Raw genomic sequence first — 27,807 nt, 5'->3', positions numbered from 1 at the left:
TGGAATAACCCAGTCCTTCAGTTCTGAGGATTTAAACCCTGCCAGCAGAGCTTGGCCCTGGAGAGCTGCTGTCCCTTTTCCAGGTTACTGCCTGTCCTCCCCTGACCTCAGGAAGGGGATGTTTCCCAGCAGCAGGAATACAACCACAAGCCTTAAAAATAACCTGGTTTTCTTTCAGTGTTCCTTACAAAATAGGCCACGTTCCTTCTGTTTAATCCCTGGGTACGAGGTGAGAATTGCTGGGAAGGAAAACACAGCCCTCGGTGGATGGAGGTGGATGCAGCCCCCATCCCTCACTGGGGCTATGTAAATAGTGAAGAGAATAAAAACGTGTGTTTGAATGAGACAGGGAGGTGCAGGGCTGTGATCTGGAGTCATGGCAGAAGTTGTCCCAACCCTTGGGAGCAGCACGGCCCTGGCAATCTCCCAGTGATGGCGTGGGCAGCACGGTCACCCTGACCCCATTTCACAGAGGGGAGAGGGTGTAATTTGCCTCTGAGCAGAAGGAAACCTCATTTTTCCCTCTAGATGAGGCAGGAGGAGGGTTTTGGAGGTGGGGAGCATCCATCAGCCTCCCCCCTGGGCCAAACAGGCTCAGAGGTGCCAGGTTTCCACTGTGCCCCGTCCTGCGGGGCGTGGGGACATGAGGTGCCTGCCTGCTCCCTGATGGCTTTGGGTGCCAGAGATGTGCCAGCACCAGCCAAAGCAGGGCAGGTGTGATTTACTGCTCAGCAAAGGTCTGGCACCATAAACCCAGCCAGGAAAACTGCTGGCATGATCCAGGCAAACACCCCAGCTCTGCCGCAGCCTCGGAGTGGGACCACACAGGGTCACTGTTTAGGGAGGGATCATGTGCTGGATTTTATCTTGGGTGAGAGGGGTGCAAGTGGTCCCCCGTGGTCCCTGGGGGCTCATGTTAGCTTCCCCCAGACATGTGTGAGCAGGATGTGCCCTGTGATGAGATTCCCAGCTGGAGCAGCACAGGGTATTATTGTTGGGTCCCATCCTGAGCTCAGCGCTCAGTTTTTCCTCTGCCCTCCCTCAGACAGTTTCTATTTAAGTTTTTAGGACTTCAGGCTGGGGAAAATTTGAGCAAGAGCCCAGAATATGGTCCATTACCTCCAAATGCCGCTCAGCAGCTTAAAACAGGCCTGGCAAGGGAGACAGCTGAGGAAAACAGCGATGCACCTCGGAAAAGGCACTTTATTCTGTTTACTTCTGCCATACTGGAGTATACAGTGGAAAACCGTGCTGGCTCCGCTTCTCTGCTCTCCTCTCTGGTTTCACACTGCCCAGGTGAGCTCCAGCCATCCCTCCCTGCCAAGTCCTACCTGTTGTGCAGCCCCCCCAGGGCTCGGTGCAATTGGCTTCATGCAGCACACGGCAAGTAGAGCAAGAGCGAGGCGGGTATTTCTCCAAGTGGGTAGGGATTCCTAAATTCCCCTGGCATTGGCCACAGAATATTTTCTGAGCCTCTGCTCCAGTGTCTCAGTGTCTCAGTGTCTCGCCTAGCCCTGGGGAATTTGGGCAGCTTCATCCCCAGCCTGACTCAGCGCAAGCTGCTCCTCATCCTCCCTCTCTTACCAAGAGCTGTGAAAAGCACCCCTGTGGTGACTGTGCTGCCTTCAGAGGAGCCCCCACTGGGCCAGCCTGGGTGGCTCTGTGGGGACCAGTGTCATCAGGTGCCCCCCAGCACTGTGGCCTCCATCAGGCGGCCCAAATGAGCACCCAAAGTCAGCAATTCCCTGCGATGCTCAGGAATTTTGCCTGTCCCCGGTTGCTTATGCAGTGCCCCCCTCCCCTGCCCAAAGGAGATGTGGGGCTACAAGGTGGGCTGGAGCAGCAGCCCCTGTATCCCCAGGGCCCTCCTGCATCTGTGGGATGCCAGCTCCCAGGGAGGAGGAGGAGGAGAGCCGGGAGGAGGTGGCTGGTGGTGCTGCAGGAGGGGCTGGACGCCCCGGTGGTCTCGTGCCACCGCAGCTGAGCCCTTCACACCCAGTACTGGTTGTTTTTCAGGGGGGGGTTGGAAGTCCGGCAGTACTGGAGGAGCTCGGGGTCTGGAGGGGCCCCAGAGCCCGTGCCCGGGGGCGGGGGACCCGTGCCCTTGCCCTCCAGGGTGGTGACAGTCGTTAGGGGGATGCTTTGGCTGGGGTCTGTCCTCCGGAAGGTCTCGTGGTCTGGCACGGCCCCGTTCTTGGCCTTGGAGGTGGGAGTGCCCTGGACGTGGTGCTTCCCCGTCTTGTTGCGCTTGTGCAGGTAGAAGAGAAGGGGCAGGATGAGCGCCAGCAGGAGCAAAATGAGGCAGATGGGGATGATGATGCTGAACATGTTGGCCTCAATGAAGCTGAGGAAGGTGCCCCCTGCCCCGGGGCTGGGGCTAGTGGTGGCACTGGGGGCCAGCCAGGGAGTGGGGGACATGCCCAGCTCGCTGGCATTGGGGCTGCTCCGTGCTGTGCCATGGGGCACTGGGGGTGAGGGTGCCAGCGGGACCGTCAGCAGGGTGACACCGTAGGACTTTGAGGCATTGTAGGGCTCGATGTCGTACTCCAGGGATGCCAGCGCCGGTGGCACGCCGGCAGCCACCAGCTCGAAGACAAAGCTGTCCCTCTGCAGGGGTTGTTGGGTGTCCCCAGCATCCAGCACCTCCAGCCCCACCAGCCCTTGCTCCAGCTCGCTCTGGCTGAAGGTTTCAATCGGGGCCGTGGGCTGTCCTGGATCCCTGGATACCCTCACCAGACGGCTGGCACGGGGCGCCCTGTGGACCTTGAAGACCGGGACGCTCTTGGTGTGGTTGGCCAGCTGGCTGGCATCGAGGACACTGGTGTCCAGGAGGGCTGTGGTGCCTCGGGGCCAGAGGCTGCCTGCTCGGCTCTTCACCGCAGCACGGACGGTCACGTTCACCACCCCAGTCCTGTTTCCTGCCCGCGAAATGGCAACGAACTGGAAGTCATCCTCAGGCGAGCTGAGGTCACTGAAGGTGAACGTCACCTCCCTGCGATCCAGCTGCCTCTGTGAGAAGCCCCGTGATGGCTTTTGGTTGACTTGCACCTGTCCAAACCTGGGGTCCCTGGTGATCCTGTACAGGACATTACCTGCCCCCCGTGGTGCGGCACCCAGCAGGTGATGCTGGGACAGGGGGGCCCTGTTCAGGTCTTGGGGCACCTCCAGCAGTGCTGGGCTGGCAGTGGTGCTCAGGACAGGCAGCACCTCGACCTCCAGTGAGGTCTGGATGGGTGGGTGGTGGCCACTGGAGAGCGTCAGGGCTAAGGAGCCTGGGGCATGGCTCCCAGTGGCAACAAACACCACGCGGCCAGCATTGACATCGGCTTGGGTGAAGCGGCTGATGGGCTCCCGGGGGTCCTGGGCGCTGGCCACGTGGCCAGCCAGGGGTCTCTGGAGGACACTGTACACCACCTCCTGCGGGGACACCAGGGGGTCTGCCACATCCAGGTACTCCTGTGACAAGGTGACCACGGAGCCTGGCAGCACCTGCAGCACTTCTTGCCGCTTCACCACCCGCGGTGACGCGGCGCTGCCGGTCACCGTTAGGTTGAATGCTTCAGAGATGACCACCCCATCCTGTGGAGGACGGACAGACCGCTGTTCCCGGGGCTGGAGCCACGCCTTGAAACTGAAGTGGTCTTTGGAGACGCTGTCCCCAGCATGGGCGTACACCAAACGCCTCGCAGCCAGGTCTGACTGCAGGAAAAACGGCCGTGACTGCTCCAGAGGCACACCGGCCACCAAGAGCTGTCCATGAGCTGGTGGCTCCGTCACCAGGAAGACAACATCATATCCAGCCCTCTCAGGGACCAGGATTTGGCTCAGGAGGTTGGAGGCATCCAACACCGAGGTGTCAATCTCAGCCTGCTGAGCCCTTGTGAGCTGCAGACCTGGAGAGAAAAGGGATAAGAATCAGCTAATGAAAGTTGGTCAGAGTTTGTTGCAATGACGGAAGAAGGAATTGGATGCAGTTTTAGATGTCTGATGTAATGTATCAGCCATGGAAAACAACACATTTAGCTTCTTCAGACAAACAAGCGCTCCTGAAGAGCTGCTTTGTCCCCTCCTTCTCCATCATCCTACCCTTACCTGCGTTTTTCCAAAGCTGAGTCAAGCGCTGGGGACAATTTTCCTCGAAGGAGATCAGGACGAGGAGGATGAAAGAATCTGAGATGGTCGTGGGAGTGACCACACGGAAGCGGATGGCATCTTGGGCCAGCCAGAAGGGCTTGCCTGGCATCTCGTGCTGGTAGAAAATCAGCTGGCTGTCCACCTGAAAATTAAAAAAAACCCCTTGATCAGCTCCTATCTTGACTCTGAGATGGAGCAACCAAGCTCCAATTAGGTAAGAAATGGGGATTTTCACTAGCCATGGCACGGTAGTGACCATGGAGAGCTCAAGGTGTTTCTTTACCAGGATGTGAAATTGTGGCTGCCCATCCCTGGAAGTGTTCAAGGCCGGGTTGGACGGGGCTTGGAGCAACCTGGCCTAGTAGAAGGTGTCCCTGTCCATGTGGGGGAACAAGGTGACCTTTAATCCACTTCCAACCCGAACCATTCTATGATGTTTCTCCCAGCAATTAGGGGAACTGAGGCTCAGAGGAAGGTTGAGCTTGCTCAGCATCCTCCGAGGGTGAGCATAGCACAGAGAAGCTTCCAGGGAGGGTAAACCTATGTGTCTTTGAGTGATAGAATAAAATAAGATCCTTGTTGGGCCCTGCAACATTTGGCCCCACAGGAGAAGGGTTTTTTCAGAGCTGGGGTGAAAAAAGCGTGCTTGGCTCTTTCCTTCAGCAACAGCCAGGCTGGCTGGCTCTGCAGCAGGGAGATGGCCTAGGAAAAGGGATTATAGCTCCCTCAGCCTCCACCAGTGCTAAATCCAAGGCTGGGGCAGCAGCTCTTAATCCCTCTTAGCAGCTGCAGAGCTGGGAAAGTCAGGGCACGGCTGGAGCCTCGTGCTGCCTCCTGCCTGGGATCAGGTGCCTGTGGGCTCAGACTGGGACCCCCATGTGTGGTGGGGGGTGATGAAGGGCTGTGTTTGGGGTTCTGAGGGGCTGGAGGAATTGAAATCTCACCTGGGCTTGGGTGAAGTTCCTGATTTCCTCCCCCTGTGAGGTGGTCAGCCTGCCCAGGCGCGGGGCTTGCTCGATGCTGTAGTACAGAGTGGTGGAGCTGGTGGGGCTGTTGCTCACTGCCTGCAGGTTCTGGCTGGTGATGGGCTGCAGGGCACCTGGAAAACACATCCAGTGTGGATTTCAACCAGTCACCTTGCCACCCACCTGCAACCTCTGCCAGGGGCCTCTCAGCAGTGCTTGGGCAAGGGCAGGAATCCCAGTTTGAACTGGGAGGATGGGGAAGGTGCTGGTACCCACCTGGGCAGACAGTGAGGCTCTGCTTCCTGGCCAGGCTGATGACGGGCTCTCTCTGGGCCCTGATGAGGAAGAAGTGCCCAGGAGATAGGTTCTCACCATCCCACAGGTCGAAGGCGAAGCCGCCATCCAGGGGTCCTGTGGGAAGCACAGACCTGGGCATTTGTGGGGGCCAGAGGAGATGCAGCTCCCCATTAGCCCGTCAGGGGTTTGGGCCAGGGATGGGGTTGGCATCCCCCGTGTCCCCGTCGCCCTGGGGTGGTGCAGGGGGCTGGGCACCTCAGCCCTACCTTGGTGCACGAAGAGGATGAGGCCGTTGTCTATCTGGGCCTGGGTGAACCTCTGGAGCTCAGTGCCGGGCGCTGACCTCAGCACGACCTTCCCGTTGGCCGGGGGCTGGATGGAGTAGGTCACCTCCTCTGCTGGGGAGTCCTCATCCTCGGCACTCAGGACGTGGGGGCTGAGAACAGCCGTGGCACCTTCCCGCAGCTGGGGGACAGGGAGAGGCTGAAATCCCCCTGCCATACCCCTGGCACCTCTCCCCTTTCTCCCATCCCAGCTCAGACCACTCTGCCGGGTGCCAGAGCACATCCCAGCCCAACAAGGGTGCCTTGTCTGTGTCCTGGGGACGCCTCCATCTTCTGGCCTCTTCCCAGCCCTGCGTCACCACTGCCGTGTTTGCCAGCACGTGCCACACAGCTGGGCCTGTGCCTCTGCACGGCGTGTGCTGGAGGGCAAGTGTGCCTCAGTTTCCCCAGTTCCTGGAAGTGGAAAAGGGCTCTTGGGGCACTGGGGCAGGGGCTGTGCCCTTGAGACCCTGCTTTGCAGGGAAGGGGTTTTAGTGGGGTGCACAAGCTGCTGCTGGGCACACAATGACCACAAGCAGCCCTGTCTCTCCCTGGCTGGGTGTTTCTCCTTGCTCAGCTCCCGTCCCAGTTCCAGTCCCACCACCCCCTCCCAAGGCTGCAGCAAGGCCCGCTGTCCCAGCAAACCCTCCAGGAATGACAAATATGTGGCTGAGTTCAGAGCCACTGAGGAATTTCCCAGGACCACTTCCTCCCATGCAGCGGTGCTGACCCTCCCGTGGGAACATTGCCACCCCAAAGCCTTGGCATCTCTCATCTCCAGCTGGAGGCAACAATTTTCCCCGCTCGTGACCCTGTGCCACATCCCCATCCTGGCAGACCACAGGGATGAATGTTGTGCTGCCAAACAGGTTCTGCCCACACAGCCCAGAGCTGCCCTTTGCCCTCAGGATGCCTGGAAATCGTGGGGTGCATGGATGGAGCCGTGCCACGGCTCGCGTGGGGTGGAGGGGTGGGATGTGCAGCATCCCACAGCATCACGAGGCTGGGATCTTGGAAATCTGCATTTTGGGAATCTGCAGGACAACACCCAGGCAGGCGCTGGAGGAGGTGCTCTGCTGGATGAGCTCTTTTCTGCTGTTTTCAGCTGGCCTAACCCAAAACATTGCTTGAGTGGGTGTGGGTGCCGACAGAGAAATTAAATCCCTCAGCAGTCCCCACGGGATGGCAGAGGCAGGCTGGAAAACACAGCTTTGGAGAGGCAGGGTGGGGGAAGTGCTGCTGGACACACAGCCGGGACAGGAGCTTCACTGAGTTTTTTGGGGCTTCTTCCTCTCCCCAGCACCCACAGCAGTTGGAATTGCAATCACACTGGGGGCTTGGAGCCCAAGAAAACTCCCTGTGGGCGAAGCAGGGGGGATTGGCAGCCCCAGGGCACGCTGTCCGCTGGGAAGGGACAGTCAGGGCGGCTGGAGCAGCTCCGCTCCCGGCTCAGAGCCCGCCCTGCAGGAGCTGACCCATTTCTCCCTGCTCCTCGTCCTCCCTGAATTATTAAAGCCTTCCGCCCGGCTCCGCGCTCGCTCGCTGGGCTCTTTGTGTTTGCTCAGCCTCCGTGTCGCCTCTGCTCGCGGGGAGAGCCGGCGGGAGGTGCCCGAGCAGCGCCGGGAGCGTGGCCGTGTGCTCCAGGGCGGCGGTGAAGCCTCTGTCGCGGTGGCATCCAGCCATCCTTCCTTCAGATCCAGCCCAAAAACTGCTGCTCCTTCCCAAGGGGCTCCACTTTGGGGGCTAGACCCAGCCTGTTGTCCCTCGGCATCCCTGGAAACCTTTGTGCAATCCCTCTCCCGGGCCCGGCCTGACCTTTAAACACTGAAGTCATCCCTCAGCAGAGCACAAACACACAGGGCCGGGCCTCTCCCGTCATTCCCGCTGGGGAAGGAAGCCTTTCCCTGCTCCAGAGCTCCTCTGGACAGCTGTGGTCACTCTTCCCAGAGTGCTAAGGGATTCCCATGGAAAGGCAGACAAATTGCTGCCTCAGAGAGCAATTTTAGAAGGTTTTTTTGTCTTTTCATCCTTATTCTTGGCATGATGGCTGAGGGAAAGGGAAGGCCATGCTTACACTGGATGTCTGGAGTGGGAAAAGGGGCTGGCATGGGCCCAGCAGCTGAGGGGTCAACTTCCCCCTGAATTTTGGCCCAGGTGAGGCAGGTCTACAAAAGGGATTTGGTCAGAAGCTTTCTGGGCTGGAGGGGAAAAACTGGAGTGGGCACAGAGCTGGGGCTGCTTCCCAAACTTTGCTGGTGTCCCTGAAAATGGGTGTCTCTGGGGCCAGGCAGGGCAGCCCCTTCCCCTTGGGCTTCTTCTCCGGAGTCCAGGCTCCCAGAACCCTTCCCAAGGCAACTGTGTGATGATCCTCATGGAGTAGATTGTTTTCCAGCTGCCAGACTGGGAAATCCCGGCACAGTGAAAGTAGATGTAGGGGGCTGGGGGAGGGATGATTGTGATTCCATGTTTTCCACTAAATTCTTTGCTGGAATTTTGCATTAGTGACCCCGAATGGGACAGGGAGGGGTTGGAAGCAGAAGGCGGGAGTTCAGCAGCAGGTGAGACCCTTCTGCCGTTTTCTGGGATGGATGATGGAGAGGTGTGAAAGCTGCCCGGATGACGAGTAATTCCAGCGCGTTGGCGAAAGGCGGGCACGCTGCTCTCGGGGCTCGGGGGTGTCCCGGGAGCAGGGCTGCGGGGCGCTGCTCCCAGCGCGGGGCGATGCTCCCACCTCGCGGCCGCTCCCCGTAGCTGCCGGCGGGCACGGCTCGCTCTCCGCCTCCTCCAGAGCCCCACCCCGGCGGGAAAACGCTCCTCCCTTCCCCGTTCCGAACCTTGGTCTGCCTCTGGGCGGCAGCCCCGCTCCGCCGAGCTCGGGTGACCGGGGATGCGGGGGATCCCCACGCCGCGCTGGCTGCCCCTTCCTGCCACCCTCACCTGCAAACCGGCGTTGACCTTCAGCCGCGGCGCCTTGGTGCTGCGGGGCAGGATGGTGATGAACAGAGTCCGGGGATGGCTCTGTCGGGATACCTCGGAGGCGTTGGCCACGATGGTGAAGCTGTCAGTGAGGGATCGGCGACCATCCTGCCTGTACTGGATCTGCTGGTTCTCCACCTGCGGGGCAAGCGCCAGGTAGATCCTCCACGGAGGGCACAGACCTCGGGCCCCTCTGGGGAGGTGACCCTGAACCATCCTGGGACGATGATGGCAACCCACCACTAGCTCAGGGCAGCCCTGCGGGTTCTCTGTGGGAAGCAGACCTGGAGCCCAGCTCGGGTGCTCTGCCTGCATCCCCACCCCGTACCCCTCATCCCGTATCTGGGGCTGCAGAGCAAACCCATCACCCCAAATGCCTCCATCCCTTCCGATGGGGAGAAGACTCCTGCAGCCCTCCCCAACCTCCCAGTGGGGCTGGGGGCTGGAGACCACCCCGGGCTCTCCCCAAACCCTCAGGACAGCAGCCTGGTGGGCAGGTGGGTGCCCATGGGTGCTATACCTCGCTCCAGGTGAAGCTGTGCAGCCCGCCCTGCTCAGGCCGCTGGCTGCTCAGGAGGGTGCCAAACCGGGGGGGCTCCAGCACCCTGAACTCCATGCCGAGAGCTGGGTAATAGGCGTTGGGAATGCTGAGGATGCTTGAGGAGATAGCAGCAGAGCCACCTCCTGGCACTGTGATGTTGTGGACGTCCAAAGGGACGGTGATGGGGAGCACAACCAGGCTGACCACCACCCCCTCCAGAGGGTCTGCACTGCGGGCGGTGATGTCCAGGACAAACTGGTCACGCTCCTCGTTGGGCTTGGAGTGGAGGTAGAGGACTCTGCCACTGTTGATGTCCTCCTGGGTGAAGGACTGGATGGGATCCAGGCTGGGCTGCTCGTTCATGTCCTGGCTGTGCTGAAGCATTGCCAGGAAGCCGGAGGCTGGGGGGCTGCTCACCAGGTAGACTATGTCTTGGGAAGGTATCTCTTCGTGGGTCACCTGGGAGTGTGGGGGAGATGAGGCATGAATGGAGGGCTGGTAACTGAGGCTGGCTGCCCCACAGCCCACCTGCTGTGCAGTCAATCCCTCAAAGCTTTGCTGTGGGATGGACTGCAAGAACCACCTTACTGAGGCCATGCCTGAAGCCCTCTCTCTTTGCCCCCTGGGCAAAACCTGACAAAGGCCTTGGCTCCAAGCAGGTGGGAGTAAAATAGGAGTCCCATGGGTGGCCATCCTGGCTTGGTGGCCAGGGAAGTCATGCGGGCATGGAGAATGACTAGAGAAGGGGATACTCACCATTAAGTCTTCCTCCTTGATCCCAGCCGCTTCCCCCTGGAAAACATAGATCTCCTTGTGGTTGACTATGCGCAGGGGGCTGGGATGGGTGTCCAAGAATACGCTGATGGCCAGTGTGTCCTCCACTGCCACCTCATTTGCTTCTACAGTGAACTGGAGCTCATCCCGGGTGTTCCTGCTCCCGTTGTGGTGGTAGGAGATCTCTCCTGCCAGCAGGTCCCTCTGGGAGAAGGCCATGACCGGCTGCTCCCCTCTCAGCACGGTGCCCCACCTCGGTGGGGTGGTTATTAGGAACCGTATCTCTTCGTCTGACCTGATGTCCATGTTGGTCTCCAGGCTGAGGACAGAGGAGTCAATGCTCCCTTGGGCGCCCTGGTGGATGACCAGACCAGTGTTGTTGACTATTTTGATGTAGGGGTCTGATGCCTGCACTTCCAGGAGAGCCGTGGTTTGGTGGAGGCCATCCGAGACCTGCAGCTGGATCCAGCCCCGGTCAGCCCCAGAATGGACAAAGAGGATCTTCTTCTTCCTCAAGTCATCCTGTGTGAATCGGTAGACCTGGTGGCGCCTGTCATCGACAGACACAATGCTGCCAAAGAGGATGTCCTTCCTGGTGAGCACCAGCTGCGCGTCGGAGAAGCCGGAGTCCCTGTCAGTGAAGGCAATGTGGTCGGTGGTCAGCAGGTGCTGCCCGTTGCGCACCACGTTGAAGACTCTGTTCACTGCCCGGACAGGGCTGTGGTCATTGACGGGCTGGATGGAGACCCTGAAAACGCCCCTCACCTCCTCGGCCTCGGAGTCGGCGCTGCCCTCGCCCTGCCTGATGGCTACGAAGGGGATGTCATCCTCCAGCGTCTCGGAGTCATCGTGCTGGTACAGCAACCGGCGCTGGAGGATGTCGTCGTTGGTGAACTCCGTGATCTCCTCCCGGGAGGCCCAGCCGTGGGACGCAGCCCAGGCCAGCCTCCCATGCGCTGGCCCCTCAATCACCTCATAGACGTAGTCCATGCTGTTCACGCTCTGCACAAACAAGTGATCCTTGGAGATGACGGCCTGTCCACCTTCCGGCACAGTCAGGAGCACGTTGGTCAAATTCGGTGCGTCGGGGTCCCCACCAATGCTGATTCTGTAGGTATAGACGGGCGAGTGCTGCTCACCAGCGTGGACGCGGAACTGAAAGAAGTCCTCAGCTTGCTGGGAGTTCCTGATGGTCACGCTGTAGCTCAGGCGGTTGCCCTGCAGGTCCTCTTCAGTAAATCCAAAGCCTTCAGTCAGCCTGTTGCCAAGCAGCTCCAGGTTTCCCTTTTTGGGAGCCTGGATGATCATGTAGTGGAAGGGAACTGGGGCAGAGTTTGGATCTTCCAGCATTGCTTCCAGCTCTTTGCTGGTGATATTTCTGTGCCGCTTATTCTTCATCTGGAGGGGAGCCATGGTCCTCATCTTAATGGTGGCTCTTTTAATCTGTATGAGGAAGGTGTTGTTTGGCAAGACCTTCTGCCCCACCTGGACTTTGAATCTCACCTCCTCCACGCTGTCTTCCAGACGGTGCTCAGGGTCTGTGCTAAAATACTGGATGCGCCCTTGCTCCAGGTCTTGTTGGTGGAAGGACTCGACTTTTTTCCATTCCCCTCCCATACTCCCTTGCTTCTGGACCTCACCATACTTCAGGGGCTCCGTGAGGATGTACAGGATGGAGACCCGTTGTTCCACAGCGTTCGTCTCCACGGACAGGTTGGCTGTGGTGATGCGTGCGGCCCCTCCTTGGGAGAGGGAGAGGCCGGTGTTATTGAGCAGGCGGATATCAGGATCAATGGCCAGGATCCTCAGGGTGGCAATGGGGCTCGGGACAGTGCCATCACTCACCTGCAAGGTGAGCTGTAAGTTTGTCCCACCCTGGTGCACATAGACTACGTTGCCAGCTTCCAGGTCCCTGCAGGAGAACTCTTCAATGGGCACTCCAGGGTGGAAGTCTAGCTCCACGTAACCCTCCTCCACCTGCTGACTGTGCAGCTGGAATTCAAGGTCATCGCAGGACGAGTCATCATCCAGGACCTGCAGGATGTCGGTGGTCAGGTGTTTCCGTGTGTGCTTCAGGATTGTCATGTGGTTCCCACGGGGAAAGATCACCTGTGGGGCATCGTTGACGGGGTTGATCATGATGGGCAGCAGGTACACCTGGCCCTGCCGCAGGCACTCTGGGACCCCTTGCTGGGTGGTCACTGTCACCTCCAGCATCAGCTGGTCCATGGGCCCTTCGGAGCCATCGTGGATATACCTGACTTTCCGATTCACAATGTCTAACAAGGTGAACTTCCTTCTGCTCCTGGACCCGGGAATGTCCAGCTCCAGTTGGCCGTGCCTGGGGTCACTGGTGATGCTGAAGAGGATTTGGGACTGACGGATGCCTGCCAGGCTCAAGTCTACCGTAGGCTGGGCGTGTTTCCACTCCAGGTAAGCCATGCCCCCTTCGGGAACGATGAGGGGGCTGACGTGCAGCAGCCTGCTGATGTTGGCAAAGGCGGGTGGGAAGCTGCTGTCAGGCCTGCACGGTTCCACCACCAGGCCTGGTGCTCCGGAAAAGCCATTTGGAGGTGGGGAAGGGGATGCCTCATCCTGCTCATACACCTCCTCATAGTCCCAGTAGTGATCCTGCTTCCCACAGCCTGCTGTGATGTCCTTTGTGATCACGGCATCCTGCAGGCTCCTCCTCTGCAGGTTTATCCGGAGGTCCTCCAAGCAGCCAACAAACGAGTGGTTGGTCATGGTCCACAACGAGATGAAAGAAAGATGGTGCTCCCTCAGCCTTTGCAGAGCTTTTTCATCCATACCTCCAATGAAGAGGTTTCCCTGAAGGTCCAGGTAGTTGTTGATGCCCCGGTTGGATGTGGATGAAGCATAGTAATCGATCAGTATCTCAAACTTGTGGATGTCCGTGTGGACTTTGACGTAGTGCTGCTGCTCGTCGCTGATGAAGACGTTGTTGTGCAGGACGATGACGCCGTTCCCCTTCTCCACAAACCCCCGCAGGCGCCCGTTGGAGATCTCCAGGTAGAAGAAGTCATTCTCCAGCCCTGCGTGGTAGATGAGGGGTGCCTGGGTGATGCTCGTCGTTATCACAAACTCGATGGTCGCTTCCTGCCTTGCGTCCCAGGTGGGAAAAGCAATGTAGGAGTGTGGCCCCGGGAACCCGAATGGCTCCTCAGGCTCTGCAGAGAACTGTGTGCTGCACCCTTCCTGGACATGGTGGAAGGTCTTGGAGCTGCCACCAGCAGACAGATGGGAGAGGACATCCAGGCCGTTAAATGTCACCAAGTGAAGACACCCCCTGAAGGGAGGGCTGGCCTCGGCAAGGTACGGCAGGTCCAGCCTGCCTGTCCCGCCGGCATAGAGGCCGTACTGGATGTCCAGCTCCCTTGCTGGCCCTGCGATGTCTGCAGAGCTGTTGAAGAGGCCATCGATGGTCAGCGTCATCCTGCCATCTTCCACCAGCAGCTCCACATCGTGCACTGCCAGGTTATCGAGCTGCAGCCCTGCTGGGGACTGCAAGGTCACCTCCTCCAAGCCCAACTGCAGCCTGGCCTGCAGGGAAAGACACAAAATCCTCAGCTCAAGTGGGATCTCTCCACCTTCCAGCAGCACCTGCATGGACCCACACCTAGGTGCTCGCAAGGGTTTTGGTCCCTCGGTTCACTCCTCCACCTCTGGAGGTGCTCCTCCTTCATCCTCCCCATGGGCCTGCCCTCTTTGTCCTGCTCTCTGAATTTCTCTCCTTTTCCACTCATTCTCAGCATACTCCAGTCTCAGGGCTGGGATCCTCCGTCTCCCAATCCCCCAGGTGGGCTTTTTCTCTCCCCTCACAGAGCAGCCCCGCCAGACGCAGGCTCCTCCTTCCCTGCCCTGTCTTGCCCACTGCCCTCCATCCTTGCAACCTGGGCTGTTTCCAGCCCTTTCCCTGGGAACTGGCAGGGGAAATAGCAGGCTTTGCTCCTCGTGGGCAGCAGCCTGGAGCCTGCCTAAGTACAGGGTTAGCTGGTGAGACACATGGCCTGCATTAGGGACACCTCTAGCAGTGACTCGCTTGTTCTCCTGCTTTGGTTTAATGTGGTTGGTAGCCCGGCCCAGGCTGCAGGAGAGGCAGGATGTGTGCCTAGGATGCTCCCTGCTCTTTTCCTTCATGGTGGATGCCAACACCATAACCACAACAGGGAATTTTATTGCTCTGTCCTGATTGTTTCCCATATTCCAGCTGGGACGAGAGAGATCTCTTCTTTCCCTGGATCCTCTCATCTCACCTCCTCACACCTGAGGGTGCTGTGCACGTGTCTGACCACGCAATGCACACGGGGTGCCAGTGTCGGGGTGTCCCTGTGACCACCCCCAGCATCACCCAGGCAGCGGGTGAGTAGCTTCCCCAGATGGAGCCTGTTTCTCTGTATTTAACCAAACCCTCCAAGACTGTGACCACTCTGCTCTTGGAGCTCCCTGCCAGGGGTCCTGGCAGCTGGGCTGCCCCTTCATCCTCTCTCTGGATGAAGCCGTGGCACAGAGCTCCCAGCCCGGGAGAGGACGGGGTGCTGACCTGCAGGCGGCCGGCTCGCAGCTGCAGCAGGAGGTGGTCGGGCTGGCCGGCAGCCAGGAAGAGCAGCCCGTTCCCCTGGCTGGTGAGCAGCTGCAGGTGGAGCCGCACCGTGCGCGAGGCGTCCGCCAGCGGCATCTCCACGAAGCTGTCCCCAAAGAAAGAGGCTGGGGAGAGAAGGGAGAAAGGTCAGGCAGGGAAGGACACCTTCTGCAAAGCCCTGCCCGGGTGGGTGCTGGGATTATGGAGCCTCCCGAGCCCATCCATCAGCCCTTCCCTTGTTTGCCATCTGACAGGCTGCTGGGGTCCAGCAGCCTAAAAAGACCCTTGGGGGAGTCTGTTTTCTCTGAATTTCCTAAAGAAATCCTAGAAGGGCTTGGGTTGGAAGGAAACTTAGAGCTCATTTAGTCCAAGTCCCCTGCTACGGTCAGGAACATTTTCCACTAGCCCAGGTTGCTCCAAGCCCTGTCCAACCTGGCCTTGAACACATCCAGATATGGGGCAGCCAGAGCTCTGGGCAACCTGTGACAGGGCCTCAGTACCTCCTGATTAAAGGAATTGTGTTTCCCCTCAGTGCTGGAGGAATAAACAGGAGTGCCAGTGATCCATAGGTGGATGTGAGAGTGGATGGAAACCTTGGCTCTAAGTGGGCGCCTGGAGATGCAGCTGGAACGCGTTCAACACCCAGTATGCATCAGCCCTGGAGGACTCAGCTCAATGGCATGTGGTCATGAAATGACAGACTGTGTCACAGGGCAGAGGCAGGAGAGTGCAGGATAAAGAGTACAGGGAGCGGCCAGGCTTAATTTTAGAGCGCTTTTAGTTTTCAGCTGACTCAATGCATGCATGTGCATCTCACACATGTTAGATGTGTGTGGCTGGGGCGTGCAGCCACCCATCCTGCCTGGCTCCAGCTCAGCCTGTGGCAAAGCTCTGTGCTTAAGCATAAACACTGCAGCCCTGTGAGCTGGAAATGTTTGGGGAGGACATGTCAGGGACGGGGGCAAATGCACATTTTCAGTCCATATGTAGTCACAGGCCCTGCTGGAGTTTATATAGTGAAGCTTTCCTGCTGTGCTTTACTAGAGGATTTATCAGATCCACCCAGCTGCTGACCTACACTTAAATTTGGGGTCCCAGATCTGTCTTGCTGAACAAGAACAGGAATTTGGTTTTCAGGGTCCCAGCCCCTGATCACTTTTGGAGGAGGCGGGGATGGATGTTGGATGTTGGGGTGACACCAACCTTCTGCACAGTGAGGTCTGGGTATAAACACCCACATCTGCTCTTACAACTGCTTCCCTGGATGCATTTTCCTCTTGCCCAGATTTCTGGAATGACCAGGGTGGGAAGGGGCAATGCAGGCTTTGCTCACAGGGTGGTGCAGTAGGTGAAAACCCAACCCAGCAAGTGAAAACCCAACCCTCCAGGACAGCCACAGTCACTGAGGCATTTGGAAGGGCACCATCTGTAGAGGTGATGGCAAAAGCTGGCATGGCAGGGACAGAGTTGGAGCACTCTGATTTAGCTTTTCCCATTTTCTTCAGAGCTGAGCCCTGCATGGGGGAAGCTCTTCTGAGCCCTTTGGGAATGGGGAGACCTCCTTGTCCAGGACACCACAAAAAATCATTTCCTGCCACTGGCAGCAGAAGAAAGTGCCTCAGTTTTCCCCTGTGGTCTGGGAGGATGACGTGGGTGTTGCAAGGACCATCACCCCACCCGTTCTGGACAGGGAGGAAATGGCACCATGGAAATATCTGGCCTTTGCTGTAACACCAAGCCCTTTGCCCAGCCCAGGGCAAGGCTGTCAGGGTGCCTGCTCACTCCCTGGCCCTCGTGCCTGCTGCTGGCATGGGGCACTTTGGCTTCCTTGTCCTCTTCAGCCCAGCCAGTGACTCAGAGGAGCTGTTCTGTTCTCTGCAGGGCTCTGTCCTTCCCTGACCTGCTCCCTCCTTCCCATGCTCCCAGCAAAACCAGCCTTGCCCAGTGGCCAGGGGTGGTGGGTGCTGGGGCTCCCAGCACCGCCTTGTCCTGGGGCTTGCTGAGCAGCAGTGACGTGGCATAGTGGAAAAGGGAATTTTCCTGTCCCTCCTTGCACAACCACAGGCACATGTGTGTGCACACGTGGTCCCCAGAGACATCCATGGACATTATGTGCTGGCTCCCGACGAGCTTCCCTGTGCATGCTCCGTGCTCCAGCTCCCACTGGGATTTTGCTACATTTTAGTGGCTTCCCCTAATTCAAAAATGTTTTTCAGATGGGTACTGAGTGGTTGTTTTCACGGGGAGGGAAAGCTTGGCTGGGCTGGAGCCACCAGCAGCTCCCATGCCCGCCCAGGGGCTGGGCAGTGTCTCGCTGTGGGTGCTGGGGATGAGGGTTTGGGGCTGCTCCAGCAAGACCAGCTTGTTTTCCAGTGTGCCAGGGGGCACCAGCTCCTGCAGCCAGCACATTTTGTCCTCCCTGCACTCTACCAAAGCTGCCAGAAATGTTTTCCTTATTCTCTCATTAAATACTAATAATAAAAAGCTCCCAGAGGTGCGGATGCCTCGGGGAGTGGTGCTGTTTGTTGGGGAGGAGGAAGGACCCTTGCCCAGATCCAGGAGGCGCTGGAATTTTTCTCCAGCAGCAGAGGCAGTTACTGTTGTTTGTCCTCCCAAATTCCTGCTTTATTTCAGGGCCACTCTCCTCCTCCCTCATCAGCCCAGCCAGGATGTGAAGCCACTTGGCCTGTGACATTTCACTTTCAGGAGGGAGCTGCAGCTTCTTCCCTCTTCCTTGCCCTCCACTTTGGAAAAGATGGATTTTTTGGGTTCTTTTCAAATGCATTTTGCTCTGGAGGGGCCTCCATAGGACAGGGTGCCCATCCTGGTCCATCACTTGGAGCAAGGAGGGACTTCCAGGCACCCATCCCCATCTTTGGGCAGGCTCAGGTGGGCTCCTGGGATCATCCCATGAGGATGAGTTCCCAGGCCCCAAAAGCACCTATCTCAAGTGATTTAAGGCTGCCATGCTCATACCACAGGAGTGCTGTGCCCCTCATCCCTGGATGCAGATGCCCAAGGGGGCCCCTCCTCTCCTGTCAAGGGGAGCAAGAGGTCCCCATGTCCTGGCCACGGGCCGGAGCGGACACCCCGGATGTCCCACTCACCCCGGATAAAAACAATTGACATTCCCATCTTGCTGCGTCCCACAGGAAATCACCATCGGAGCCTTGCCAAGCCGATTGAAAGGCGTTGACGAGGCGAGAGGAGCCTCCGTCACAGTTTCCGAGCAGCCCGCCAGCAGCCAGCAGATTATAGACTGCAGTGTCACTTGGGTTTGGGTTTCTTTTTTTTTTTTTTTGCATTGAAAAAAACAAGGAGATGAGCCAAAAGCTCTAAGGAGGGGTGTGGGGGCCCTGGGCCGCTCCTGGGGCCGGCACACAGCGAGGGCTCTGTGAGCCGGCGCTGCCCGGCCGCCGGACACGCGCGGCCCCGCAGCCTTGGCCCTCTTCCCCCGCCGCTGCTCCGGCCTCTCCCGCGAATGCTTTTTTGGTGTTCGGGGATTTTCCGACTGGGGGAGCCCGGTGGGAGATCCCACCAAACACTCCCCTCGAGTGTTTGGGGCTCAGCGAGGCTGTGTTGGGCTCTCCTTTGTGTTTTGACACGCATCTTAGCACAGAAACTTCTCCCACCTCCTTCCCAGCACGTAGGAGGTTGAAGGAGCCAACTCCCGGCCCAGGCGAAGGGGGTGCTCGGACAGCTGAGCGCGGAGAGCACCGGCGCTGGGGCAGGGACAGCCCCGGGCACGGGAGCCGGTGCGCGGCTGCTGCCCTGCCCCGAGGCTCCATCCCAGCCCTGCCGCAGGACAAGGGGAGCAAGAGAGCAGCACCGGGGTGCAGCCGAGCCCCAGGGCTCCCCATCGCTCTGGCCACCACCGGAGGACGCCGAGGCTGAGGAGGAAGGAGCGGAGCGGAGCAAACCCCGCCCGGGGACAGGGGTGTGGAGCCGGGGAGGGGCTGGATGCTCAACAAGGCTCCATTCAGGCTGCGGTGGGGCAGGTGGGGGCCAGGGCCGGTGGCCGGCTGTGTTTGCAGGGAGGGACTGGAATTCATTAAAGCGGCTCCTTAATGACCGCGGCGGTGCCAGGAGAGCCCCGTGCACACACACGCGCCCCCCTGAAAGGCTCCCTGTGTTCGCAGCCGCTTCCCATCCCGGCCACACCGCTTTTGCAACGGTGGAAAAACAGCCGGGGAGTGAAAGGTCCTTGTTGCCCGAACAGCCCCGGGCTTGTGCGGCCGCTGGTGCAGCCCAGCCCGCCGGCTGCCCTCCTTCCTGCCCGTCTGCCGGTGCCAAAAGCGGCCCCTGTGCCGGCCTGCTGCTGGGGTGCTGCGGGCCCCCCAAGGGCAGCCTGCTGCACTCCTTCTCCGCAGCCTCGGGAGCTGGTTTTGAGGCCCTCTGAGTCGTTTGGGGTTGTTTTGTTTTATTTGTGTAACTTTCAAGGTAGTGAGGTCACCCCTGTCCAGCCTCATTGTGCTGCACCCCCACTGCTGTGCAAACGGCAGAGGGGCTGGGGATGTGAGCAGCGGGGAGATTCGGGGGGATGTGAGCACCGGGGAGATTCAGGGGGATATGAGCACCGGGGAGATTCGGGGGGATGTGAGCACTGGGGAGATTTGGGGGGATGTGAGCACCGGGGAGATTCGGGGGGATGTGATCACCAGGGAGATTCAGGGGGATGTGAACACTGGAGAGAATCGGGGGGATGTGAGCACCGGGGAGATTCAGGGGGACGTGAACACCGGGGAGATTTGGGGGGATGTGAGCACTGGGGAGATTCGGGTGGATGTGAGCACTGCAGAGATTCGGGGGGATGTGAGCACTGGGGAGATTCGGGTGGATGTGAGCACTGCAGAGATTCGGGGGGATGTGAACACTGGGGAGATTTGGGGGGATGTGAGCACTGCAGAGATTCGGGGGGATGTGAACACTGCGGAGATTTGGGGCGATGTGAACACTGGGGAGATTTGGGGGGATGTGAGCACTGCGGAGATTCGGGGGGATGTGAACACTGCGGAGATTTGGGGCGATGTGAACACCAGGGAGATTTGGGGGGATGTGAACACTGGAGAGATTTGGGATGACATGAACATCGGGGAGATTCAGGGGGATGTGAACACTGGGGAGAATTGGGAGGACATGAACATGGGAGGGGTTCTGGGAATGAAAACACCAGAGGGGTTCAGGGGAATGCCAACAGCAGAGGGGCTGGGCAATGTGAGCAACACTGGAGGGGCTCGGGGGTGGCTGCCCAGCGCTGGGGATGCTGCTCAGCAGCTCGATCCCCTCCTGTTCCCCCTGCAGTGTGTGCTCAAGGCTCCCGTCCCACTCCCAGCGCAGGCAGGGTGGGCAGGGCCAGCGCCGTGGGTGGTCCTGGGGACTCAGGCTCCCTTGTCCCCAGCTTGGCTCTGATGCCCAATGGGACCTGCAGCCCCCTGGAGCAGGAGCTGGGCTGTGCCCCCGTCCCCATACAGGGTGGAGGGGCCACAGCAGGAAGGGATCCAGTGGGATTTTGGAGAAAGGCTTCATTATGTTCCACATTCCCTTCGTTTTATGGTGTGGTTTTATTTATGGGCAGGGAAGGAAATGAGCAGCCTGAGAGGAGTTAAGGCAAACACAGTAGCCCTGGGCTTTGGCTGGGGCTTTGCTGGGGGACAAATGGGGGGCTGCTGCCTTCAGACATGCCTGAGACCTGAGCTGAGCACCCATCTGGGTTTCCACAGCAAAGAAACCCCAGTGCAATGGAGATGGCTGGGTTTAGTCTGCAGCAAGGGCATTCAAACTCAGCGGAGGCCTTGGGATCACACCACAGTCCCCCTGTGCCTGCCCCAGGAAAGCCTGGGGTTCTGCCTCAGGATTTATGGGATGGTGTGTCACGGGCACAGATCCATCCCTGCTGCGATAGTTCCTGGCACGCAGGAGGACTTTTTCTTTTATCCCCAGTCCCAGTGATTCCAGGGACTGCTCCCACATCCTGAGCCAGGGCTGTGCGTGCTTTTCCAGCCCCAGCAATGGGAATGAGTGCTCTGGTTCTTGCCTCCCCCCTCCATCTGGCCTTCCCTCACGGCGGGGCTCCCAGGGGCCGCCGCTTTCCAGGAGCGCTGGCCAGCACAGATTGCTGGAAAGCAGCACCCACAAAACCACCAGGAAAGCTGTGGCTGATCACCTTCCCAGGTCTGGTCACCTCCCCAGGTCTGCTGACCACCAGAAGGGCCATCACCCTTGTTTTGGGCGTGGGAGGAGAGTGCTGGCCAGGGGTGCTGTGCTGCGCCCCCATCCCAGCCGGGTGGCCTCTGGCTGCACCACGCCGCTTTGAACCCCTCCTCCTGTGTTTATTCCTTCAGTTCCTCTCCCCCGTTCCCCGGCCAGCTGCTCTGAGCTCGCCTTCCCCAGCCTGACAGCTTTGGGGAAAAACAGCCTTTTTACAGCCCACGGACTCTGGGGTCAGGGGAAAATGTGAAAACATGCCCCCTGCTAATTCTGTGCTGCCTGGGAGGGGGCTGGCTGTACCTTCCCGTGTCCTGCCAGTGCCCAGCCCCTGCCCAGCGCCTGTGCCTGCTCCTGCCTGCCTTCCCCATCCTCATGGAGCAGCATTAGGAGCTGTGATACAGCAGGGAGGCCATAAAGCAGGGTCCAGGAGGCTTGGCTAGAGCTCCAGAGCTCCACAGCTTATCCAGCATGGTTTTACGATGATTCAAGCACAGCCCTAAAGCTGATGGTATTTCCTGAGCTCTCCTGCTCGGCCAGATGCAGAGCCATGGAGGGGAGGGCAAGGAGCCGGGAGCCAGCCTGGAACCCCCCACAAAGGTCACAGTGCTTCTGGGAAGAGCTGGGGAGATCACCCTGGAGCGAGCACCCCCAAAGCCTGGCAGGAGCAGGAGCAGGCATGAAGAGCTTTTAACGACGTGTGGCTCAATGGCTCCGGAGGGACTGAAGGAATAAGCCCAAGCTGGAAGCAGTGTTTGGAGTGTTTGCCCTGGGAAGTGAAGTGGGGGGAGAAAGTGGGAGGATTTGGGGAAGCAGGAGGCTCAATGGGGCTTTTGTGCCGTCCCCTGCAGCGTGACTCAGGCTCACTCAGGCTCCCGCTGCCAGGAGAAGTTGGCCTGGAAATACTGTATCAGCCCCAGAGGACGTGGTTTCCAAACCATTCGAAGTCGGGTTTTGTTCTATTTTTTCTGTCTTTCTCCCAAGCCCTGTTTCCCTGTCTCGCAGGCTGGCAGGTTTTCCAGCTCCACCCTGCCCATCCTGGCACCCTCTGCCTCGGTGTTCCTGCCTCAGCTGCCTCCCACCCAGCGAAGGAGAGGCTTGCAGACCTGAGGAAGGACACGTGGTGGCACAGGAGGGGACAATCCCGGCCAGCCCCGTGCTGGAGGATCTTGGAGGAGTGGGGCACTTGGTGCACATCCCACCTGCAGACCCCAGAATCCCACCCCGCCTGTCCAGCAGAGCCTGTTCCCAAGCTCACTCCCCGAAAAAATGAGGGGAAGGAGGTGCCGGGGGGGCTGGAGGAGCCAGGCCAGGGGATGCTCCCAGACACGCCTGGAACGGCTCGGCTCGGTGTTACCGGAGAGATCCTGCCTGCTGTCAACAAACAGCCCGCGGCCGCCGCCGGGGGCCGGCTCCGGCTCCAGCCGCCCGGGCTCTGATGCTTCCCAGCCCCGCTGGTGTCAAGTGGCTCCAGACGTGCCAGGATGGGGGGAGTTATCAGCCAAAACCGAGGGGGAAGAATGAGCACGAGCGGGAGTGTGGAAACCTTGCCAGAAGATACCTGCTTGCCTTAATTGCAGCATCCAGCGCTCAGGGGTGGGGAAATGTTTCAACAGGGATGGTAAAACGTGCAATTGTGGTGTAAAATGTGTAAATTGGGGCGGTTCAGCTCTAGTTGTGCTGGTAAGGCAGCACCCACAGCACCCTGCACGCCACAGGGCACCAAGGACCACAGCCAGGATGAGCTTTTGGTGATGCTGAGTGCTGCGAGGGGCAGAGAAAAGTGTCACTACAGACAGAGATGGGGGTTTGCAGTGTGGATGGGGGAAAGAGAGGATATTTTTTGCTCCTCTGGGGCTGACATGCTGAACTGTCTGCAAACAAAATTAGTATTTTATTTTTCTGCTCCTTCTAGAGCTGAAAGCTCTGCTCTGTCCTGTCCTGTCCTGTCCACTCCTCTTCCCCCATCCTTCCAGAGGTCCTCCTCCCTGCCTCCCCCTCCCCACTCCTGCCATCCCTGACTTTTCCATCCATGAGAAACACCCGCCGGGGTGATGTTTATAGAGAAAATAAATCCCTGCTCTATTTGTAGCACGGGGGGAGGCCCGGCTGTGGGGGGCTGTGGGGGTGTGGAAGCCGGTGCTCACATCCCCTCCCAGGGCTGCAGGGCTTTCTCAGCCACATCCACCTCGGGCCAAGACTTCCCTCTCTTCTCCCAAGCTCCCAGAGGAAATGACCCTGGTGGGCTCAGAAATTTCTGTGGGATGGGATGCTGAAAACCTTGAAGCCCTTCTGAAGCCCAGGCAGAGGCTGGGAAAGGGAATGGGAAATTCCTGCTGCCTGCCCCTCTCTCTGCCAGCGCTGCACCACGCCAGGGGTGTGAGCTGGTCCAGGGTGGGGAGCACCCATCGACACAGCTGGGGATGGCACCACGAGCAGCCGGTGACTCCAAACCCTCCCATCCCTCGCCCGCCTGCAGCAAAGAGGAAAAACAACTTCCAGAAAGCCAAGACTCTGGCAAAAGTAGCAGCAGGGATTCACAGGGCCATCCCCAGCTGACTCACAGCTCCTTCCCCAGCCAGTGAGTCGTGGTGATGGATCCGTGTTGCTTCTCTGTCTCCTTGTCTGGGGGGCACGTGATGGGCCTGGCCACCTCCAAACCACGCTCTTTGCCCCATCACTCTCTCCACTCCCGGCAGTTTTTGGCAGCACCCGCCCTTCTCAGGGCTGCTTTGGGGCTGTCAGGCAGCCAAGGCAGCCCCTGGGCACAGGGCAGCTCCCAGAGGCACTGCCCAGAGCCACAACACCCGGGGAAGGGGATGGAAAATGGGAATTTATCACCCTCCTGGATCCACAGCCCGGGGCACAAACATCTCCCACCCCACCCTGATGCCAGCTGGGAGGCCCTGTTTGGTCTGTCCTGAGGGTAAAGGAGTGGCAGTGGGTGACAAATCAGGCAGCAAACCTGCATGGCCCCTATCCTGGGGATGGAGGAGCTACAGCAGCCCTGCTCCTGTGGATTGTAACCTGGCTTTGCAGATCCCAGTGCTGCCCTGACTCCCAGCTCTGCTTTGCAAAGCAAAGGCTTTGTGAAAGGTTCTTTGACTCCATAGAACGTATCTGGGATATGCTTCATAAGATATATTAACATTCTATCAATACAACAGACTAAAAATTAGCCTCATATACCAATGCCTAACAATATTCTGCTATATTGGTCAATATATTCTACTGGTAATATATATTAAAATATATATATATACACATATAATATATATAATATATATTAAAATATATTATATATATATATTACCAATATATTATAGTGATAAATGTGACCTCCCTTTTTCTGGTCTATCGACCTCAGGAAAGGTCTGAGGGGTGTCCCATCCCAGTGCAGCATGGCAATGTCCAACCAAAAACAGGGCACGATGGAGACAGCTCAGGAAGGGCTGGTTTGGGAATGAGGGAGCTCTGGTGGACGCCCTCCCTCCTGCGTGTCCAGGGCTTTGGAGATGCAGCGTGGTGAAGGACTGGGGGCAAACAAGGCTGGGGCTGCCCAGGTGAGGGCTGGGAAGGGCACAGGAGTTTCTAGGAGTCTCCCAGCTGAAGGCTGGGGGTGATGCTCACACTCAGCCTTCCCAAAAAGGAGACAAAGCGAGCCCAGCACCTGGAAAGGGCCACGGGAGCAGCCCCGGGAGCCGAGGCTGGGCTGGGCCAGCGCCTGCTGCGAACAGTCTGTGCTTGGAGCTTTATTTAGGCACGCAGGCTCCCGCCTCCCAGGCCCCGTTCCTGTCCAGCCTTCAACCTGACGTGAGCTCCTCGGGGTGAGCTTAACCCTGTCCTGCAATCCTGCAGGAATGTGCTCATTATATTTTTGCCCACAGCCCTCTGTTGCTAAATATAAGAGTGAGACGAGAATATTCCTCCCCGATTCCCACGATACCAGTTTGTGTTCTCCCCCCTTTTCAGCATTTTTCCTGTTCTTTCCCATCAGCTGGAAACTTTTCCAGCTGCTTTGAGCTATGACCTTAAAACATGTGGCACGACCATAAAAAAGAAAGTTTGAATAAATCAGTCAGATTTCCAAAAGTGGAGGAAAGGAAGAGCCGAGGTGGCTCCGTGGAGCTGAGGAACCTGGAGAGAGCAGAAGGGATCCTGGATGGACAGCCCAGGGCAGACACTGCTCCCTACCCACGGGCAGCATCCTGGACATGCCAGTGTCCCCCTGCCTCGCCGGGACCCCATCACTGCCCCTGGGGTCCGCCTAAACTTTGGAGGGTGTCACATTTTTGGCGCCCACTTGCTGAAATCTTGGGGTGCACTCTCATGGGGAGTCTACACATCCAATTCTCTCTTCTCCCCTCACTCCAAACCTCCCCTAAAAGGGATTTTGGGGAAGGGGGAGCTCAGCCTGTGGGTGACCTCACTGGAACCAGAGGGGAGCCAGGCTGTCGAAAAACAGTTTACTAACGCTTCACACTCTGATGTCAAGAGGACAAGCTTTATGAGTGTTTTTTCTTTTTGGTATAATCCTGTATTTGATGAAGTGCATGATGACTCTTCCCATGCTGGGCTGGGCGGGAAGACCCAGATTCCTGAACCTGAGCTTGGAGGGAGCACAAAACACAGCCTTCCCCCAAAAAACCTCAGCCCCACGCTCAGCACGCTGCTCCTGGCTCTCCCTGATGGAGACACGGGATGTCCCACGGTGGGCAGCCAGGGAAAGCTGGAATGAGAGCTGCTGGGCTCAGCAGGGATGTTCTCAGCTGCAGGAGGCTGCTGGGAAGCTGCTGCCCAGCCCTAGGGTCACAGCTGGCACATCTGTTTCAGCCCAGTGCAGAAACAGTCCCCAGTATCTGAAAATGGGGGTAAACCCCCTTTTCTTCCCCAGCCCCATGGGTTGACCCCCAGAGCTGTGTCACAGCCATGGGGGGAGACACCTGGGGCAAGTCTGGGGGTGGCAGTGAAAGCCATGGGGATTTTGGGGTTTTTTGGGGGTTTCTCCAGCCCCTTCACCATGAAAGAATTTGGGACTGCCAGGGCAGCCCTCAGACCCACCCTGGACACCACGCAAGTAACAGATCCATGTGGGGAAATCCCATCCCGGGATGGAAAGGTCAGGGCTGGGAGGAAGGAGACCACTCTGTTCATTAACAAAAGGGATTTTTTTCCACTCAGCTTGCCAGGCGCCCTCCTATTTTGGTGCACGACAAAAAATAGAAAGAACAAGGCCTAAGGTAATGAAAGGAACATGTCCCAGAGGCCACCTGCTCTCTGGGTGGGAACAGGGACAGCAGGAGACCAACAGCAGCCCTGCAGGTGCTGAGGGCCACAAGGCTGGGCTCTGGGATCATCCCCCTCCTCGCACTGACCCAGGCTGGGATGCAGAAGATGGTTAGGAAGCTAAAAGCTGCAGGTTTTCAGTAATTCCTTTGGGAACTGCTGGGAGCAAGCTCCTGCCTCACTGCTGGTCAGAGTCCTGGTCCCTGGTGGGGAGTTTGGGGAAGAGACACTGCTGAGTGGAATGATATATTATTTTTGGGGTGAGTTAGGGACTTGAAAGTGCTTTTTAAATGCCCTTCACGTTCAAAGCTGCAGGTGCTGCTGATGCAGTGCCGTGCCAGTCAGAGCCCAGCCACAGCTCGGAGGGTCAGACCCGCAGAGCCTGCTGAGGCAGGGAGGGAGCAGGGAGGGAGCAGGGCTGTGGGACGGCGGGCAGGATGCTGAGGCTGGACACACATCTGGGTGTGCAAACCTGGCTGCTCCATGGGGAAAACTGGCTGTAAACCCCGCACCTCTGCGCCCAGCGCTGACCCTGTGCGGCCCCCAGGACGGACAGCCCGGGCGGTGACACCCCGCAGACCCCCACTCCGGGGTGAAGAGGGGCTGCCCTCGCAGGCGCTCCCGTGGCAAGGCCAAACATGGGCAGGGAGGGCTGGCGAGCTCCCTCCCCGTGGCACCGGGCTTGGCGGGGCAGCCACGGTGCCTTTCCCCCGCCGGCTGCCCCTGGCGCCGGCCGAAGCTGCTCCGAGCCGCATCCCACACAGAGCGCACACCGAGCCCTGGGGACAGCACACACAGAGCCCTGGGGACAGCACCCAGCGAGGCACACCGAGCCCTGGGGACAGCACCCAGAGGGGCACACCGAGCCCTGGGGACAGCACCCAGAGGGGCACACAGAACCCTAGGACAGCACCCAGAGGGGCACACCGAGCCCTGGGGACAGCACCCAGAGGGGCACACCGAGCCCTGGGGACAGCACCCAGAGGGGCACACCGAGCCCTGCGGGCCGCTCCTCTCCCGGCCTCGGCTTCCCCAAAAGTGGCCCTAAACGCAGCGCCCCTGCCAGCCTGGACAGGACCCCGCAGCCCGGGGAGGGACAGCCAGCACCCGCGGGTCACCCACGCCCGCAGCGCTCCCCGGTGCCTCCCCAGCTCTCCAGGAGCAGGATTATCCCGCAGGATTTCCCACCCTCACTCCCGGCTTGGGGACGGGACTCACCTCCGGCCGGGGGTCCCGCGCTGAGGGGCTGGGGGTGGCCGGCCAGCAGCAGCAGCAGCAGCAGCAGCAGCACGGTGGTGGCGATGCCACCTCGGGCACCCATGGCGTCCCTCCCCGGGGCAGCGGCGAGGGCTCCGGGACGGCTCAGCCTCGGCCGGCGCCCAGCCCAGCGCTCCCGCTACTACTATATTTAATAAAGCGGAGCGAGGGAGGGACCTGCAACTTCTCCCGCCTGTCAGAAAGGAGAAGTTCGCTCAGATTACAACCCCAATTTTCCCTCTTAAAGAGCTAGAGGCCCTCGCCACCCACACCCGGCCCTGAAAGCAGCCTTGTTCCCGCCGGGAGGGGCGGAGGAGCGGGGACAGAGCCCGACGTGGGGTGCGAGGGGCGGCTCCGCAGGCACCGCCCGCTCCGTCTGAGCGGGATGTCACAGCCTCCCAAAATACTCTGAGCTGGAAGCGACCCACGCGGATCATCGGATCCAGCTGC

General features: G+C 59.0%; 1 protein-coding gene across 1 annotated transcript; it reads right to left on the bottom strand.

Moving 5' to 3' along the window:
• Positions 1–1,194: 1,194 nt before the first annotated feature.
• Positions 1,195–27,807, bottom strand: CSPG4 (chondroitin sulfate proteoglycan 4). The gene is made up of 10 exons (XM_064388670.1): positions 27,319–27,807; positions 14,572–14,735; positions 9,993–13,571; positions 9,216–9,695; positions 8,657–8,833; positions 5,663–5,861; positions 5,376–5,510; positions 5,079–5,233; positions 4,093–4,276; positions 1,195–3,893 (listed from the first exon to the last, which is right to left on the bottom strand). Exons 1-10 carry the CDS (start codon positions 27,419–27,421, stop codon positions 1,990–1,992), a joined length of 7,080 nt encoding a protein of 2,359 aa, XP_064244740.1. The 5' UTR covers positions 27,422–27,807; the 3' UTR covers positions 1,195–1,989.

The sequence above is a fragment of the Passer domesticus genome, chromosome 14 (assembly GCF_036417665.1).
Source record: "Passer domesticus isolate bPasDom1 chromosome 14, bPasDom1.hap1, whole genome shotgun sequence".
NCBI lineage: Eukaryota > Metazoa > Chordata > Aves > Passeriformes > Passeridae > Passer > Passer domesticus.
Note: the sequence above shows the minus strand (reverse complement) of the source record. Positions and strands in the feature narration are given on the sequence as shown.